At 38.5% G+C, this 19,758-nt stretch overlaps 2 protein-coding genes and 1 non-coding gene across 6 annotated transcripts; all 3 read right to left on the bottom strand.

Annotated features, from left to right (window-relative positions):
* Positions 1–1,200: 1,200 nt before the first annotated feature.
* On the bottom strand, positions 1,201–8,090 carry c4h2orf42 (chromosome 4 C2orf42 homolog). 4 transcript variants are annotated; one of them, XM_056745939.1, is made up of 9 exons: positions 8,023–8,090; positions 6,232–7,253; positions 5,175–5,288; positions 4,683–4,799; positions 4,339–4,446; positions 3,635–3,742; positions 2,970–3,070; positions 2,694–2,862; positions 1,201–2,132 (listed from the first exon to the last, which is right to left on the bottom strand). In XM_056745939.1, the coding sequence occupies exons 2-9, from the start codon at positions 7,232–7,234 to the stop codon at positions 1,942–1,944; spliced, it is 1,911 nt and encodes a 636-aa protein (XP_056601917.1). In that variant the 5' UTR covers positions 7,235–7,253; positions 8,023–8,090; the 3' UTR covers positions 1,201–1,941. The 4 variants fall into 4 exon arrangements, with proteins under 4 accessions (XP_056601917.1, XP_056601918.1, XP_056601919.1 ...); XM_056745940.1 differs by having other exon boundaries at positions 4,339–4,443; XM_056745941.1 differs by lacking the exon at positions 4,683–4,799.
* Positions 8,091–8,549: 459 nt separating this feature from the next.
* On the bottom strand, positions 8,550–14,396 carry tia1 (TIA1 cytotoxic granule-associated RNA binding protein). Its single transcript, XM_056745943.1, has 12 exons — positions 14,165–14,396; positions 13,143–13,239; positions 12,922–13,020; positions 12,033–12,087; positions 11,763–11,850; positions 11,610–11,685; positions 11,394–11,502; positions 11,104–11,202; positions 10,919–11,003; positions 10,683–10,821; positions 10,275–10,423; positions 8,550–9,993 (listed from the first exon to the last, which is right to left on the bottom strand). The coding sequence occupies exons 1-12, from the start codon at positions 14,191–14,193 to the stop codon at positions 9,855–9,857; spliced, it is 1,164 nt and encodes a 387-aa protein (XP_056601921.1). The 5' UTR covers positions 14,194–14,396; the 3' UTR covers positions 8,550–9,854.
* A 192-nt stretch (positions 14,397–14,588) lies between these two features.
* trnag-ccc (transfer RNA glycine (anticodon CCC)) lies at positions 14,589–14,659 on the bottom strand. The gene has a single exon. It is a non-coding gene; the product is annotated as a tRNA-Gly (tRNA).
* Between the last annotated feature and the right edge of the window lie 5,099 nt (positions 14,660–19,758).

Raw genomic sequence — 19,758 nt, 5'->3', positions numbered from 1 at the left:
TATTTATTTATTTATTTGTTTGATAGTACTTTTATTCTGGTATGCTAAGTATAGTGAAGTTTTATGTATACCATGGAACACTTACCTGTCAAATTCATGAAGTTCTTCAGAAACTATGCAGAGGACTTTCTTGTGATGGTTCTTCCTTAGTTTGAGGTGTTACTTCTTAAAAACTCTAACCCAGTTTTTGTCAGGTTAAAGACATTCTAGTCTAAACCACATGGTAGCAGGTTGGTTTTCTTCCTGTGTGACTAAAATAAATGAATTGTGGTTGTTATTGTACTTATTATTTGTTAGCCATATCTTGTATCTTTTATTAGTTCCAATGATAGGAAAGATACAAACTAAAAGTATACGAAGTATACATTTAGTTAAATATTGTAAAATAGTCAAACTAAAAAATATCAGAACCAACAAAAATGAGTAAAACTGTTCAGTAATAATAATGATTCCTTGAAGTGCTTTGTTAGGGGATCAGCTCTCCTTCAATTCTTAGTACAATATTTTGTTTAACGTTCAATATTTTATCGTCCATAAATTGTAAACCAACAATGCCTATATAGTAGTTACACTCAACACAGGCACATATGATACATAATGATAGCAGTGCATATAATCAGGAAATAGTAAACAGTTCAAAAGTGGTTTAGTTTGGAGTTTAAAAAGTCACAGGAGGCAGCTGTAAAAATACTTTAAAACAGTGAAAGCTGGGTAAATAGTTATATAGGCAAACTATTAATTTAAATTAAATTTACACCTATTTGTGACCCTGGACAGCAAAACCAGTCTTAAAGGTCAATTTTTCGAAATCGAGAAAACTAAATAAAAACGTTTTCTTTTGATATATGATTTGTTAGGAAAGAACAGTATCAAATAGATACCAAACTGAGTGGGTAATTCCCAAAGACAGAGAGTGAGGTTTGTAGGCGTTTATGCAGTATCGACCCAGAAAAATTAAGTCTTTATATATTTAGGAATTTTTCAAAATAACTTCATGGAACATCATCTTCACTTAATGTCCTAATGGTTTTTGACATAAAATAAAAAATTAATCATTTTGACCCATACAATTTATTTTTGGCTATTACTATTTTTTTTTTCCTGTTAAGACTGGTTTTGTGATCCAGGGGCCAATGTTTGTTTCTTGCATGTTTAAAGAAAATAACATTTCAGAAGTACTTGTACTGGACATAATTTAAATCATTGAAATAATCCTTTTTATTGTGAATCGCGAGTCATAACACCTTCATAATATATTATTCTAAGCATACATTGTGACTATATCAAACACTGTGCAGGTTTAATACATTGTTGCATGACATTTAACATTAAGTAGTATTCAGTAAGCATCCAAAATAAAAAGTTTACATTTGCACACCTAAAGATGAATAATATACAACTGCTTTAGTTAAACAGATAAATAACACGCAATTATTTGAAAGACAGCACAAGCAAAATTTAACCAAAATATTTGGTTATTTATATTAAATATTAATTAAGTTTTAAATGATAAAATAACAGATGTACTGTAACAAAATATTTGCTTGTTAGGGGATAGAAACATGTCCATGGTTAATTTGGTGAACTTAACAGTTACAAAAACTTATTATCTTACTATTAGAAACGTATTATTATTTTACAGCATTATACGAAGTGTTATTACATTATTATTATTTTGTTGTATATTTACATGAACGCATGTAAACAGTGATTCTAACCGAATAATTTGGATAACAACCTTAGAAACAACAGTTCAATATACACCTTCTTTTTCACTACACTGAAAAATGAGAATGAAGGTTTACCTGAGTAGCTCGTTACAGTTTTCAATACAACTGCTCTGCTTATATTAAAACTCATCAAATAAGTGCATAAAATGCTTATATGAAATTAAATTTGAAACGAGAGCATTCTCTGTTGTAACTAGGGAAAAATTCATCTTCACTGGTTTGGGCTGGTATCTGTCACTGTTTTCTCCATCCCAGAGCTCTTGCTGCCTTCAGGTTTTCCGCCCACCTGATGGCCGTACTCGAACCGGATTCTCAGTTCTCCCACTTGAGAGTGGGGAAGGATGTCCGGGATCCACTCGATTACAAAGGGCACAGGGTCCGTGTGCTCTGCAGAACATGTACCTGAGAAATAGTAGCACAGTGTGTCACTTATAGCATTGTGAAGTGTGATATGGATAATACCCATAAGGTAAATTGCAAAATTGACTTAAAATTCATTTACTTTTGTCATTTCAAACCAACCTTTTTCTTACACAGAACACAAAAGAAGATATTTTGAAGAATGTTGCTGGTAACCACACAACATTGGCCCACATTGACTTCCATTGTATGGACACAAAAGCACTTTTTTCATTTTCAAAATATCTTCTGTTGTGTTCCACTGAAAAAAGTGTCATATACAGACATGTCCATGAAATGATGGTGAATAAATGTCTCAGACTTCCATCTGTTTGATAGAAATGTTTAATATTTGTGTGGTTTAACGTGCAGAATGTTATTAATAATTTAAAAGACATTACTCAAATTATTTTCATGTTGAAAACCACAAACATCAACAGACTGACGCATTTCTCTTCACTAAGATCTCAAGCAAAATCTCTATATTACAGGCTCATAAACCTTAATTTGTATGAGTAATAATCTTTAAGTATTTTAAGTGAACGTAAATATGTGCAGACTCACCCACTCTCAGAAAGGTGCAGAGCTCCAGTGGTCTGATGGGCAAAGGCTTGTTAGAACTTAACTGACTGCCGGCATCTGATCCAGAATCAGAAGGGTTATCCCGACACAGGTATGGTGAATAGGAGCCATCGCTATTCTTCACAAAACTCTGAGTGAGTTCCAGGGGTAACTGATCAAACAGAATGTCATCATTTAGAGACTGTGACCATGATATAGAAGATATAGATATTACTGACAGAGGTGAGGAAGAAGAATCAGGTGGATAGAAGTACACACCTCTGGTGTATCAAAGATGCGTTTCACATGTAGCAAGTTGGTGATGTGCCAGGTGTACTTAGAGAAAGAGCCAAGAGGCAAAGCATCACTGCGCACAAATGCTAAAGATACGGATATAACACCAAAGGATGAAAATAGGATGAAATATATTCAAGGCACTTTTAATCTGAAACATATAACACTTTTACAGCAGGGCTGAAATTCTGCATTGCTCAGGATCCAGAACAAGAACCACTTGATTTATAACCATTATTTCATATCGTCGCTGTCCTTTTGAAACCTTGTATGTCTTAATCATATATGTTTTTCAGGAAATGCAAAAAACACTTATATGCAAAAAAAAATGCAAAAAACACCAAATACTGGGTTATCAAAGTTGACAAGCACTTTTGAATACTTTTTATTGGATAGATATTTGCAAAACCCAGTGACAAACATAAAGGATGACTAATAATAATCATTAATGGGATTTATGGCTTTCCTGTGGCTCTGTGGCTAGCAATGCCTAAGTCGTAGTTTTGATCCAGGGGTTGCACATACTTGGATACAAATATGTATGTAAATGTATAATGCAATGCAAGTCGGCATAAAACAAAAATCACAAAATATGGGGACACTCGGTTTCAGAAAGACAGCGGTGAGATTTAATTGAAGCACTGACTCACTGGTGGTGTAGTTGGGCAGTCTTCTCTTCTTTGAGCCCAGTGACAAACGGTGCTGTAGGGCGTTAAAGAAACCTTGCGGGATGTGGAAGACCAGTGGCTCTGGCTTTCCTGTTCATGCAATATCAACATCATGTACATAACATCCTGATCAGCATCAACTCAATATTTACATCTGACAAATGTAAACAGATGTCAGAAAGCTTAAAATGTTCGACAAATTTAGAAAAAATTCACATAGCAAGTCAAGAATGTGTGCAGGTCATATTTCACATCACCCACTTCATAATCTCTATAGGTATTTATACAATTCTTACACAAATGCAAAAATAGATACATTATCAATTTTATTATATTTATAAAAGTAATGTGTGTTTATATAATGTAGTATTTGTGCCTTTAATTTATGTAAATTTGAATTAGACAGGATCACTATTTCAGTCATAAAGGGACATACAATGAGGGAAGGGGGGGGGAAACTGACAAAAAGTTACAATACAAAAATGATCCTGAAAATACGCAGTTGTTCCTTCATTGACAAGATGTGTTTTTGTTTTAATTGTTAAGTGTGACCTGCACACATTCTTAGGTCCTGCCTTAAATTCACAACACGTTTTTGCACCATGCAGTTTATAAAATAAAAAAAATGATATATTTCTGATTGACCTTTATCCGTCTTATCAAGATTTCCTCTAATATGGTCTTACCATCAAACTGGAAGTGCATCGTTTGATGGATCCTCTCAGTGACGCTGACCAACCACTGCTGGAAACCCAGTGACACATGAGTCTCATCCACCGGTTGGCTGCTTCCTGCTTCAGACCACATAAACGACATTAAAAACCCCAAAAACTTAATTGAAGCCATCTACTACATTTTCAAACTTAAATGGGGGAAATCATCATATACATCTCAAAACAACACGGAGAAAAGTGCTTATGTAATAAGGCCACAAGAAAATGAAAGGCCAAGAACCTAAGGGAGGGAAAGAGCATGAAGATGGAATAAAGCAGAAATACAGTCAAAGAAAAAGAGAAGTATTTGTCAGCACCTGGGTTTTTAAGCCCGGCAGAACTGGAGTGCTTTTTGTGAGTGGGCTTGCGTTGGTTTAGAGTGGGTGCAGAAGGGTCTCTGACAGCCAGAGGAGATGGAGACGAGACAGAGGAAGCTGTGGGAGGTCCAAAAAGACAAAGAATAAAAGAGGAAAACAGATGTGAACCGTGCAGAACCACATACTGTAGAATCGACAAGTCCAAACACTGTCACTTACAACATATTCCTCACTCCCTGCAGGTTGCATTATTAAATAATGCTCAACATGTTTAAAGGGACCGTTCACACAAAAATCAAACTTCTTTCACCATTAACTCAACCTCATGTCATTCCAAACCTGTATCACTTTCTTTCTTCTGCAGAACACATAAGATATTTTGAAGAATGTTGGTAGAAGAAGCAGTCATATACAGGTTTTGTATGACATGAAGGTATAAATGTAAAATCTTATACAGAATAAAAGTGGATTTAGCCGTTATTTTAGGCTTACCAGTTGAGGACTCCATGAGTTTGAGTCTCTTGGAATGATGAGAGATGGAGGGCTCAATGTGCTGCTTTGATTCAGATATACTGAGCACTGTGGCATCTGTCCTATCCTGCACTCCTGAACATACACACAAGTAATACTGACAATCACCTCTGATGCATAGATATTGAGGAACAGAGGTTCTGTCAAGGTGCAGACAACCTTAAAGGAGTAGTTGACTTTCAAAATAAATTTTCATGAACATTTACTCCCCCCCATGTCATCTAAGATGTTTATGTATTTGTTTCTTGAGTCGAAAAGAAATGAAGATTTTTGATGAAAAGGTTCCAGGTTCAACTGACATCGAATGGTTGAAGGTCAAACCAGACATAAATAAGGGTCTTATCTAGTGAAACGATCGGTCATAAAAAAAAACTATAAATACAAATGCTCGTCTCCCTATGATGTGCAATGCGCGTTCATGACTTCACAAAATATGTAATTACGTGAAGTCAAGAACACGTATCGTAATTGTGTTACATATACAATTATTTATTTTTTAGAAAATGACCGATCGATTCATTAGATAAGACCCTTATTCGTCGTCTGGTATCGTTTAAAGCCTTTGAAGCTGCATTGAAACTGTACCACATGTACATTAATGTTCACAGTATATAGCCTTCTGTTTATATTGTTCATAGTACAAACCGACTGTCATATTTTCGTAGTACATGGCCATTGTATAGTATTTTCCTAATATTGTATTCTGTATTTATTCACACTGTATATCCTGCACTTGCTAATTGCACTTCTGGTTAGACCTAAACTACATTTCGTTACACTGTACTTGTATATGTGTAATGACAATAAAGTTGAATCTAATCTAATCTAATTTTGACCTTCAACCGTTTGGAGTCCATTGAAGTCCACTATATGTAGAACAATACTGGAATGTTTTCATCAAAAACCTTCATGTCTTTTCGACTAAAGAAAAATAAACATCTTGGATGACATGGGGGTGAGAAAATTATCATAATAAAATTATTTTGAAAGTGAACTACTCCTTTCAAGACGATCTTACCATTCAAGTTGTAGTTCAGAAAAGCTGAAAACTCAAAGGCTAGCTTCTCATCACTTGTAAAGGCACAGACGCAAGCGAAGAAGTGCAGGCAGTGTTCAGGTAAACTGTGCTGTTTGTCTTTGTCCTTGAGGTTTGGCTGACCCAAACTCCTCGGCCCTAATGCCCCTTTTCCAGTGGGAACGTGACATGCACAGTGAAAGGGAACTGAACCCTCGATCTTCTCTTTAGCTCCAGATAAGCACACCGTCAGATGCAGCAGTCCCAGAGGATGGGTATCTTCCGGCTGGCATTTCACTATCAGGGTACCTTTGGAGACCCGTTGCACTAGAGGTCCAGGTGTCTCTGTCGCCAGCCTCCACAACTCCTCTTTAGCCTGGGACGTGGCCGCTAGGGCCTCGAGCACAGAGCTCTTGAGCGGCAGCGGTGTGGCTTGAGTCTGACACTCCATCGCTTGCTTAACGTGGGTGCAGGGACTTTTGGGTGCCTTCTGGCCGCTTTCAACCAACGACTCGCTTTCGTTCTGCTGGCACGAGGGCATGTAACAGCGCCCGAGGTTGACACGGGTCACCAGGGTCCCGTCAGCCGTAGTGATGGCTGTGTCTGTGGGGACTAATTCCACGAAGCCTCGCTGCTCAGAACCACGCCCCCGTTGACGTACCGAGAACACCTGAGCACCCCCGGCTCTTCCTCCTCCACCGTCCATCACGACCTGAACCACTTCAGACGCCCCTTTCTTTAAACGCCCCGTCCCATGAAGTCCATCCCTCAAGACGGTTCCGCAAGCTTTGTTCTTGCAGCTGAGGCCGCGGGTGCCGTTGTAAACGCCGCACTGAGGGCACTTGCGGATGCCTCTTAGGGTAGCCTTGCCCAGGTTAAACAGGAAAGCGGGCGTCTTCGGTTTGTCCCGAGGTTTCCCAGAAGAGTTACTGGAGGTTTGAGTGACAGGAGAAATCATGGTCTGAGTCGCGAGAGGTACTCCGGAGTTTACCAGAGGGCTGTCCATTTGTCTGTTATGACATACACTACGATGGAAAGCAACACATGTGAATTTTAACAACAAAAGGAAACCTTAAACAAAGATTTAAAGTATTTACTTTCACAATAAAGTGCTGGTAGTCCTTACGAAAATGTACAATTATTTAACAATACATTTTTTTCCTCACACTAGTAACTATTAGTTAACCATGATATTTGAAGTGGTAATACAAATAAAAATGGTACTCAGCCCACAAAAAAGAAATGCATGGTTACATCACTTTTCTTACAAATTAACCATTGATGAAACACAGGGTGAAAAGTAAAACAATGATATTTGTATAGAGAAAGGCATTCAGCATAGTCCCGGTATTGGCTTGGTAGTACCGAATACGACCCAACTAATATGGTAGCACCAGGGTACTCGCTTTGTTAGTGTAATACCTAATGAATATAATCATTGAATTAATTCACCAAAAAATAAATGTGTATTGTCCAAAACTCTCTTCTCAACACCAGAACAAATAAGTTTTGGCATAGTTTATAGCAATTCAAACATGTGAACCAAAATAACACAGACAAAAAACACATTTGCAAGCTGTCAATTAACGTACTTTAAACAAATCTTCAAATACTTGCCAAAACATTAATGACTACAGCTGCAAAGCTGTTTTTTTGGCTCTTGTTAAATGTCGCTGCTATTTTACAGTACTACATTAAAAGCTTAACAGAACATCAAAATCACTTTCGAATATGCGTTCACGGTATGATCATAAATGAATGATTTAAATGTGTGATGATGAGAGACGCGCCAACCTCTGGAGCGCTCAGATTCAATGCAGATCTTCAGTAGCCGTCGCCATTGCTTCTTACATACAGACACTCTGCTGCAACTGTAACGAGCCTCCTGATTGGACACACGCACTCTAATCAAATGCATTCTGGGATTTGAAGTCACTAGCGACTGAGAAGACTTCCTCATACTGTTCATTATTATTTGGGTCAATTATTTTCTGATTTCGCTGCAATGTTTTTCTTTTCTTCTTTTGCACTATTAAGATGTTTTAGGATAATCATGTGAAACAAATGAATTATGTGTGAAACTTGAAATTATTTAAGTGCTTATATATTTATGAAATATTAAGTGTAATTGTACTTCCTTATAATGTAATTGTTATAATAAAACAGTATATAATTGAAAGTGGGGGCAAGATATCTCCAAGAACCAACAGCACAAATTAATTCTCTCATCAAAGATTTGAGAGATGATAAGGAGCTTCTCAGTCCACATGTTAATATAAGCAAATCTAGTTGAAGGGCATACACAACAGGACAGACAGGAATGCTGTTTCGCATCTGCATTTTAATGAGTCAAAGCAAGAACACATTGTAGTATGATGAACATTATTTTTTTAAATCCTCAAAACAAAAGCTCTCAACTTATTAATAGGCACTGCCTATGTTTCATCAGTTTACTCGTATGAAATCAACTCAAAATAAGGCAACACAACCAGTCTCAACTATTGACACTCCCATGGGCAACAGTGCAAAATTCTGATCCATTCTGTCATGTCATAATACTAAATAATTAAAAAGTTGATATTTAGATTTTATACACAGAATTATAAGTCTAGCAAAATGTTCTGGATCTTCGCACTGCATTGCAATGAGGAAAGTTCTTCCACAAGAGATTCCCTTGGAGAAACTTTAAGAACCACATGGACCAGCGTTTAACAGAGCTGTGATGTCAAAGTATAATTCAGTTGAAGCCCAAACCCCTCTGCCCACCCACCCACCAACCTACCTACAAAAGAAGCAAGCAAGCAAGCAACCATAATCAACATCTGAGTTTATATAGCGTCCCAACAGTTGAACACAGTTGTCTGGTTATTTACATACAGAAAGGTATATTGTACTTATACGCCCTCAAAAAAAGTGGAATGCAAAACAATTAAAAATACCTAAAATTTGCGTAACATCAAATTTGTTTTGAAAACGTATTAATATTGTGCAATATTTATCTGCCTTTTAAAAAAATGTGGCAGTCATCCCTGCAATTGGTTTAGTTTGAGAAATTGAATGTCTAATTAAAAAATACAACAGTTGACATCCATTTTATTAATTTTATAAACAAACAAAAAAAAAAGTTGACATTTCAAACAACTCAATGGTGTCATCGCTCCTCTCAAGAAAACAATGTTGCTTTTAAAATGGCAAGTCCAAAAAAGAAAAGGCAAAGCATCATATATTACAAAATCAGCAGCTGAAATCGCTCTAACAAACCAAAAAAAAAAGCAAAATGGAAAAGATGCAGTTATTGTTGATTTTATTCGATTATAGTACTTTGACTTAAAAATGGCATAGTCCATTCCAATTAAGTCAGTCGGAGACCAGGCCGAAGACTTATGGATTTACGTGGGTGCGTGTTAAATGTGTCCGAATGTGTGTTTGTGTATCAGGGTGCGTTTAATCCAACTCAAGGCCAAACAATGACAAGATTAGCCTCATAGTCCACCCAAATGACCAAGTTTACAGGTGGAGAGGGTCAAATATGGCACACTACCTCCCCAGACCAGGCTTAGTGGGGGAGGTTGTGTGTAAATCCCTGCTGAAGCTGCAGTGGAGGACTGGAGTTGTCCATTGCCGCATCAGTGTGTGTGGTATCCTGCAGTGCCCATGCTGGACTGGTTGGCTAGCATGGTCCCGTTGACTCCCTGTGCCGGCTCCACCACACCTCCGTTACTCACTGCGCCAACACCGGTCCACCCAGCCCCGGCCTGTAAATGACTACAAACAATGCAAATGTCACTTAGTGGTGAAACACCAATGTTAAAGATATTAAGTTAATATTTTTTTTAAATGTTATTAACATTATTTGGAATGATTTAGTGAAGAAAACAACATATTTCAAAAAACGGGGTCACATTTTGTACATGCAAAATAAAACCCTTTCCGATATACTTCAAATTCCATTTCCCTTTTTTGCAGAAATTCAAGTAATTTCCAAAGAAGACAAAACTATGTCAAATAGAGTTCCAAAGAGTTGCTGATGCATGTTGGTAGCTTACTTGAAGCCCTGCTGGTTCCAGGCTTGCCCGTACACGCCGTAAGTAGGTACCTGCCAGCCGTTCGGGACATACTGGCTAATCTGTTGTGCGTTGCCGTACCACTGTCCCCACTGACCATACGGCTGTGCAGCAAAGCCAACTTTGTTCTGCTATAAAGGTCAAATAAAATAAAGTCAAAATAATACACTTGCTAAAAACACTCAATATGCATTTATTACAAGTAACAGTCAAGGTATGTAATGCTCTTAAAGGAATAGTTCATCCAAAAATGGTCCCCCATTGACTTGACCATCACAGTCATTTTTATTCCTACCACTGAAAGAGACAATTTTTAGTGTGAACTATTTTTTTAACCTTTCTATACAGAGCAGAACACAGGACGAAAATAGAAAACATGCTCCTGCTCACCTGGGGTACCTGGACCTGCTGTATGGGGCTCATCATGTCCGTGGTCTCTTTACCCCAGTAACATTTCACCAGGTGACCCTCTACAGACGTGCCATTAACAGATACTATTGCATGAGCTGCACTTTCATGCGAGCTGAACCTGCAGAAATAAAGAGTTTCACAATGATCCTCTGCCATTACTCGTGTAACCATCACGATGTGAATAATGCGATGATAATGGTAATATATTGGCGTACCTCACAAATGAGTAGCCTTTGTCTGGAAACACTCGAACCTCCATTATTTGGCCAAAGGGAGAAAAGGTCTGTCTCATGAGTTGTTCTTTAACAGACAAAAAGGGAGGAGGATTTTATTGTTACTTTTCCATTCAAATTTGCCTGCATTTGAATGTCAAAAAGATTTTGTAAAAGAAAAAGCTCACCTGTAAGGCCTGTACTGACCCCACCACAGTAAACTGTGCAGTTGCTGGGGCTGGACTGATTCACTACCTCATCAAATGACAAGTGCTTGGTGTTTGTTGCTAAAATAAAATAAATGACAAAATGCATCTTATTAATAAAATGTCCTCATTTAGTAACCTTCATCAGGGTGACAAAAATATTTTATTTAAGTAAGTCTCTTGAGTCTAGGCAACATATTTGAATTCAACGAGATTACACAATCATGCATCGGAGCACAAGCGTAAATTCGACACTATGAATAAGAACTCACTTTCATAGGTGGATTTGGGTGCTGGGGGTTTTCTTGTGGCCCAGTTAGTCCTGATCTGCCTGCCGCCCAACCACTGACCTCCCATCTGTTGAATGGCATTTTCAGCATCCTGCCAAAAACCAGCACAACAAGACCATCAGCATAGATCTACGACAGGCTTTTGGGATTTTAAAGCCCATTTAAAATCTGCATGTCTTGACTGGGATTAGGACTCACCCATTTGTTAAAGAACGAGACAAATCCATAGCCTTTAGATTTGCCTGTTGCCATATCTTTTACAACACGAGCATCCCTGAAAAAATGTTTGAGTTGAAAACAGAGGTTCGCTAAACTAGACCAAATGTATTTCGTTTTCGCTCTTTGACTTACGATATCCGCCCAAAAGGTGCAAAGGCGGCTCTGATGTCATCAGTGGTGATTTCTGGGCTGAGGTCTCCAACAAAGACGTGAAAGTGATCTGAAAAATACCAAAAACTCATTGTGACTATTGTAAATGACTGAATATTGCTCATCTTAAGAGGCTCTTAAATAACAGTTTTGATCGATTGCAGAAGAAGAAGCCCACTTAATTGCCCAACAGATGTTTGCAATGTTATGTTTTACATGGGGGGAAAAAATGGAAGATAGAAAGCAACTTACTGCTTGTGTCTTTTTTCTGACTGCTTGGTGAGGTAGCCCAGTTGACCTTTACCTCCTATACAGAAGAACACCCGGAAGCAGGACAGAAAAATTGAAACAAAGGTTAGAAAACACATAGATCCACTTAACTTGCTGCTTTCCACTTAGCTGTAAATACATCACTCCTTACACACAATGGGTGTCTGATTGTACATTTGAGAGAAGGGAGACCTGACAACACTAATAATTCACACTTTACTGCCCTACTGAGAATTTATTTGAAAAGGAAAAAAATCTTGGTAGTAAAAGGGTCCAAATAATAAGGGACTTACAAAACAAGTGAAATTACCAACTTGTATTACTCCTCAAATGGTCCTTCATTACCTGTTGAGGATAAAATATTTGAAACTGAATGGGGCGTAAAGAGCTAGAAAGACTGCCTCTAATGTATACTTTACGAATGACTTATACATTTGAGGAGGTAATGTGGAACATTTATGAAAAACATGAAAAAATGTGCAACTAATGGTTTATGCGGTCTTATTCTATATGCCATAAAAAATATATTTAGTGTGGAATGATCCTGAATTCCCTGCCTATTTGACAGCATCTGCTGAAAATGACTCTCTTGCCTCAGATTAATCATTTGGTGGATGAGGTCGTACAAAACCACAACCGTGATATTATGCATATGAACGGAGCATAGAGACTAGAAATATTAAAATCAAAACACTATCAAAGTCTCCCTCCTCAGTTCATATTGAACATCCAGTAAAGAGGCTGATGCTGACCTCAGAGTAACTGTTCAAAGCGATGCAAATAAAATGGTTTGACACACTTCACATGAAATATGTTAACTGTCCCACCCTCCCGTCCCAGCCCAACTCACCCTGTAGATACGATAGCTTACCTTACCCATTATTTTACGTCCATTCATGGCTGCAAGGGAGGAAGCAGCGTGTCTGTGCTCAAAGAACTCCACGAAGCAGTATGGATCATTACCTGCAGTCTAAATCAAAACGAAAGCATTTTTCTTTTTAAAGGAAGAAAAATCTTGTCCATCTTTTTTTTGTGAACTAATACTTTAAAAAGAATAGTAATGGACAGTAACGCCAACAAAAATGTACTCACATCCACAATCATTTTACAGCTCTTGCAGGGGCCAATTTGACCAAAGAGCTGTACAATAAGAGCTTCTGTCACGTCGCGTGACAAGTTTCCAACATACCTACAAAAGAGAGCACATGACAAAGTAAATTAACTGTTGAATACAAAAAAAACGTATTCAAACCTATAATTTGCTTATTGATTGCAAGCATGTACACGTGGGATCAAGTTGAGTTATGGCAAGCAAACAAACATTACAAAGGATTTGTTGTCTAGGAAAGACTACCCATGGCATAGGTCATTCAAGTAAAAAAACGTATAATATACGTATTATTGTGTACTATAATCACGTAAGCAAGTTTCAAACAAAGGGATGACATAACAGCGATCGCACAGACAGAGTTAACCAGCGACAAAGCCCCTTCACGTCCATATAACGTACCAACAGTGACATTACCCATTTTGATGTCTTTGTTTTTACAACGTAGCGTCACGCATGTTTGAATAGTCACACACTGGCGGTGTCAATCCGATGTGTCCATTTTACGTGTAAAAGTAACGCGTTGTGAATGCGACAGTGAATGAAGTCGTCTGGCTCTTTGTCTATCGACAATGAGCTTTCAATAAGTACAAGGCAACTTCACACACTCGCTCTATATGCAGTGCGCGCGAGAGCGGCCTTGCTCCGGCCTGCTGCAATTCTCACAATAAGCCTGTAACGTTACGTTACTTAACACAAGCAAATACGCGATGCTTTGAAATCAAGCGAGTACGATTAATCTACGATGGTCTTTGGCGAAAATAAATCATAACATGAATCTTTTATTTCAATTCGCAGAGCTTTTGTTACAGGCGCATAAGGTACACGTCTGCTTTGTGGAAGTAGTTCCCTAGCATCACGCTTTAGGTTTTTATTAACACAAATTAACTACAAAATATATACTTTTGGCAAAGAATGTGATGGAAAGTACCCATATTGAATGAGTATAAGTAACGTAAAGTTATCTGTCCCGTTGCTTATCACAGAAATATAGAACGTTACGTACAGGGTCTTGGGCTGCTCGTCGTCCATCATATTTCCCCGATCTAATTAAGACACCGAACCCTGAGAGAAAATCCGTTTGTGTATATTCTGAGATGATCTCGAGTTCCGCGCTGTTTCCGTCTTTCCAGTGTCGTTGCCTCCTTATTTCTCCAACAAACGGGTTACAATGAGAGTAAATGTGAAATGCCGCCTCGGCTCACTCCAGTTATGAACAATGGAAAGGCGACATAAGATGGCGGAGGAACCGGACCGGAAATGCCTTTGCGCATGCGCATACGAACCACAGAGCGCACAACGATTTAAGCTTTAAAGATGTTTAAATGTAATTTTGCTGAACGCTGTGTTAATTATATGATTGTCAGTGGTTATTAGGATCACACATAATAACATGTATGCAGAAACACATTGACGGGTAAAAATAAAAATGCGCCGCCCGGGAATCGAACCCGGGTCGCAAGAATGGGAATCTTGCATGATACCACTACACCAGCGGCGCTTGCTTAAATTGCAGTTCCTGTGGAGGTATGTGTACGTTAAGAATCCTCGATACTTTTCAATAAAACTCACATTGATCAATATGTACATATTAGCAGAAACCCCTTTAGGGTAATACGACTTTATTGAAAAGTACAATTAAGAGAGAAGAATATGAAAACCCTGCTGTCTTCCTCGCTTAAACGACTTTATTAATAGGATGTCAATGCAGATGTTTTTATCTGTAAATTCCTCCAGTAGTTTAAACTGCAGCTGCATAAGACTATCTGATCCATTGCTCTTTCTACCACAAGATGGAGACAAATGTCAATCGATGATCACTGACCTCAACTGACCTCTTTTTTTCTGTCATGAACCATCAACCCGTTCAGTTCATACATCACTAAGTCTCTGTGCAAGTTCACTTTAAAAATTTCTAATTTGCTTAACTCTGATGAGTGACCCTAAATCCTGTAAGGGTGTTTCTGCAACTGCGGGCGCTTTTAAGTCCCAACTTTTAGATTAAAGTCAATATTTGTCACATGACGCTCTATCAATATATTCACAGTGTCATCACACACCTTGAAAAATATATAATTAACGATTAATGTGATTTAATGTAAAATTATATAGCATTTATAGGCTAAAACCTTTTTTGTTCATGTCCCACAACTCTGGTTACAATATTAAGATATGAAAAAAAAGGTAATTGAATTACAATATGACATTATTTCAAATGGACATGTTTACTATACATATTAATATACAGCATCGTACATGTTTTTGTATATTTAATTGATCATTTTTTATAATTTTATGAAGTAAATGTGCCTGACCAACACCTTTGAGTCCTTACCGCAACAAAGAAAAAAGGCTTTTATAATGAAGTTTTATTAAAGACTAACAAGTCTAGTTTCTATGGAAGCAGAAATTACCACATGAGCACATTGCTGATAGATTAGGCCACCTCACTACCTCACTCACAAGATCCAAAAAATGTAATGTAAATATCATATTTTCTCTGTCAGTATTTATTGTGTGTCCTTGCCATACAGTTAAGTTATTCTGTACTTTGAACTACATTAAAAAAATATTAGTGTATAATTCATGTTTATAAAGATGCTAAGAGTCAAAACTAATGGGATGTTAGACCTTACTTGTTGCCAATTAGCTGCCATATTAGCAAAAATGTCATTTCCCAACATGTCTTTACTGCAGCACCTTTTCAAGGTTTCCTGTATATTAAATTACAAACATAAACATGTTCCAGATTAAAATCTTAATGACCCCGTGCACTTTTGTTGACCTTATAATGTGAATTTCAGACTCTGATGATAAAAATAAAATTCACAGGGGTTGATTTTATTTTAATTTTGGACGGTCAAAAGTGCTCGTAGTTGCAGAAACACCCCCAAATATTTCTAAATACTGAATGCTATATATACCATACATATTTATTTTATTTTAATCTTATATTATTTTCCACATTACACTTATTTAATTGATAATAATCCAAAAAAAAAAAACTTTCCTTGATTAAATCTTCACAGATTAAAAGTCATATTGCATTGACTCATACATTACTGGTTCTATATTTCTCAATGCAAAAATGTTTTGATTTTTGATTGTGAAACAACAGTGTGCTGGTTTCCCCACAAGCTTTTAAATAGGTTACATCCATCAGCCAGACTTGGACCAGACCAGCACTGAATCACTGGAAATTCATGCTGGTCTAAGCCGGTCTTCTCCGCAGGATGTATTGAATTTTAAGCTCTTTCTGTTGAAAGGGTTGTGGAACTATGAGGCACGCTGCAAGAGCTCCTAAACATGTGATTTGTTGTTCAGTTTATGTGCGCCGTGGGGAGGTTCTGTGTGGTCTCAAACTTCCGAGGACAATTTAGCACAGGTATGAAAGTGATGAACTCTTCACTGAATCGAATGCGCAGCGCACTTTCACATCATGGGTTTGATTGACAGATCGATGCACAAGCACAGGACCATGAAGTTATCCAGATACTGTGGCACTGCCTTCTCAACTATCACTGTGTGCAAAACAAAGCCACTCAACTCCCTCAAGTGATCAAACAACTCATGTTGCTGAGGGATAAACTTCAACAAGACAACTGGAGGGTAAAGCATCTGTTGGACGTATTTTGCAAGGTTTTCATGTGATGTAAAACGATGCTGAAGAATCATCAGCCTAACCAGCCAACTTTTCCTTTTTTGGTCCACTGCAGATGTTTTCTCAAGCCAGATGGTGGATTAGGATTGATGATTCTTGAAGAGGTTGCCAAATCTAACATGCTGTGTCTGCGAAGCCTTCTAACCCTTCACATGACCCAAAGACCAGAAAGGTCCAATTTGTTGATCTTATGGGGTACTCATATTTTCATTTTATTTTATTTTTTATTTTATTTTTATTTGTGCAGGTCCAGCAAAATGGATGTTACATCAGTCAAAACTTGAAATATAAATTCTCAGAGAATGTATTCATTACCAATACAGTGAACCATCTGTTTAAATGATACCAAACCCCTATTGATAGAGTCTAGACATCAGAAAAATATCAGTCGACACATGCATTCTATAGTTTAAAAGAGGGAAACATTTATGTATTATGCATGTGACAAAAAAAGAGCACCCAGAAAATAGATTAGGGATGGCTCTTTATACAATATAATAGTTATTATATTTAATTTTCATATACCCATTTATGAGGAACATGTATTCAACTTTGGGTGCTACAATTTCATTATGTATGTGACAATTCACTTACCAGATCAGTATGGTGAAAGCTTGTGGTATGAACTTTTTTTCATCTTAAGGTTTACATTTGCATGGAATTGCCCATAGTTTACATGCAGGAAATTACATCACAATAGGATGTTGAAGCCCATATGAACCTCTGTTTTGGTTGACGTTTATCAGGACAGCCACTATACTGGAATTAGGAATAAAGCTTTAATATCTTTACTAAATTATTGTAGTGACATAAATACAGGGACCTCAAAACATTCAGATACAGTTCATACGGCATTCCTTCCAAAATGGGTTACCTTCAATTCAAGATATCAGTATATATTCCCCAGGATCAAACTCATGGTGCTTTGCTCTATACTCTCAACACTCCAACAACTTAGCCACAGAAATATTTTTAAGTCACGCTCAAAAATGTATTCATTTAATTGCATTATAACAAAATATCAATCAAAGTTACAATTAGCTAAAAGAGTAGTATGATCACACCAGGGCCACTTGGTTGTTAAAGTATAAATTGTATTTAAACACATCTTTTTAGGACACATTTGCGAACCTTAGGGGAGCTGGGTTCAAACAAATCCTCTAAAACTGAACTTGGATAAATTATCTATCATTTAGTTTGCCGAGTCTATAGGGCAAGTCTTTGCGTAGTCTATTTTCTTTGGGTCCCTCTAAAAATGTCCACTTGACAATTTACAAAAATTTACATTAAATACTTAATTGTATTATCTATTAAACAATGATCTGATAATTTAACAAAATGGGGAAACTATGCATGCAGTGACACTGTAAAAAAAAAAAACATAAAACCTTAAGTTAAATCAAATTAGCTTTACAAGTCAATTGAACTTAATTTACATTGAACTGACTGAAACGAGTTTTAAATCAGTTCAATATAATTTCAGTTGATTATATTACTATGAGAAATTGCTGCCCAACCAATTTATCCAATTTTTAGTCATATAATAGTGTTCTTGTTACGGATTCACCAGGCTCTCACACCACGACAGCACCCCACTCACGCTGGCCAAAGTTTTAATCACCGCCACCTGCTCCTCATCATCAACCTCATCAACCACATTACAAAAGACTCACGTCCACATTCAGTCGTTCAGACTCAAAGAATTACATGAAGGTTCTCCAGCGAGGTTCTCGTGTGTCTCTTATGCTCATCTCACCTTACCCCACCTTCCTCACCTGCGACCCACCTTCCTCACCTGCGATCCACCTTCCTCACCTGCGATCCACCTTCCTCACCTGCGACCCACCTTCCTCACCTGCGACCCACCTTCCTCACCTGCGACCCACCTTCCTCACCTGCGACCCACCTTCCTCACCTGCGACCCACCTTCCTCACCTGCGACCCACCTTCCTCACCTGCGACCCACCTTCCTCACCTGCGACCCACCTTCCTCACCTGCGACCCACCTTCCTCACCTGCGCCCCACCGTCCTCACCTGCGCCCCACCGTCCTCACCTGCGACCCACCTTCCTCACCTGCGACCCACCTTCCTCACCTGCGACCCACCTTCCTCACCTGCGACCCACCTTCCTCACCTGCGACCCACCTTCCTCACCTGCGACTCACCTGCGACCCACCGTCCTCACCTGCGCCCCACCGTCCTCACCTGCGCCCCACCGTCCTCACCTGCGCCCCACCGTCCTCACCTGCGCCCCACCGTCCTCACCTGCGCCCCACCGTCCTCACCTGCGACCCACCTTCCTCACCTGCGACCCACCTTCCTCACCTGCGACCCACCTTCCTCACCTGCGACCCACCTTCCTCACCTGCGACCCACCTTCCTCACCTGCGACCCACCTTCCTCACCTGCGACTCACCTGCGCCCCACCGTCCTCACCTGCGCCCCACCGTCCTCACCTGCGCCCCACCGTCCTCACCTGCGCCCCACCGTCCTCAACTGCGTCCCAACGTCCTCACCTGCGCCCCACCGTCCTCACCTGCGACCCACCGTCCTCACCTTCCATTGAATTAGTTACTTCGACGTAATTAAAAATCGAAGTCTAACTTTAAAGGTCCAATGTGTGTTTTTTTGTTGGAGGATCTATTGACAGAAATGCATAATAATGTATGTAACGTTATCTTCAGAGGTGTATAAAGAGCCTTCACAATGAAGCGTTATGTTTTTATTACCTTAAAATGAGCTATTTCTAGCCTTGCATGTAATTCGCCATGTTCTGTCAGCCGTTGTAGTGTTTCGTACGGGAGGGGTGACCTTTTCGGAAACAATTCACAACCTTGCCGTTAGATTTCACTGGACCTTTTAAGCACATGCATTAATGTAGGTTTCTTATCACATTTGTTATACTTTAGTCAGTTAATAAGAGCACTAATGTAGTCTT

This window comes from Triplophysa dalaica, chromosome 4, assembly GCF_015846415.1.
Source record: "Triplophysa dalaica isolate WHDGS20190420 chromosome 4, ASM1584641v1, whole genome shotgun sequence".
Classification (NCBI taxonomy): Eukaryota; Metazoa; Chordata; class Actinopteri; order Cypriniformes; family Nemacheilidae; genus Triplophysa; species Triplophysa dalaica.
The sequence above is the reverse complement of the archived record's forward strand: the minus strand, read 5'-3'. Positions and strand labels throughout refer to the sequence as shown.

Bases quoted from the DNA above. Each gene is read 5' to 3' on its own strand.
- tia1 (XM_056745943.1), bottom strand. From the start codon at position 14,193: ATGATGGACGACGAGCAGCCCAAGACCCT. The intron at 13,021-13,142 runs GTGAGTACATTT...GTTTTGATTTAG, and splicing joins GCTGTAAAATGATTGTGGAT to ACTGCAGGTAATGATCCATA. The intron at 12,088-12,921 runs GTAAGCTATCGT...TCTTCTGTATAG, and splicing joins GACGTAAAATAATGGGTAAG to GAGGTAAAGGTCAACTGGGC.
- c4h2orf42 (XM_056745939.1), bottom strand. From the start codon at position 7,234: ATGGACAGCCCTCTGGTAAACTCCGGAGTACCTCTCGCGACTCAGACC. The intron at 4,800-5,174 runs GTAAGCCTAAAA...GACCTCCCACAG, and splicing joins ACTCATGGAGTCCTCAACTG to CTTCCTCTGTCTCGTCTCCA. The intron at 3,071-3,634 runs GTGAGTCAGTGC...CCGTATCTTTAG, and splicing joins ACTGCCCAACTACACCACCA to CATTTGTGCGCAGTGATGCT.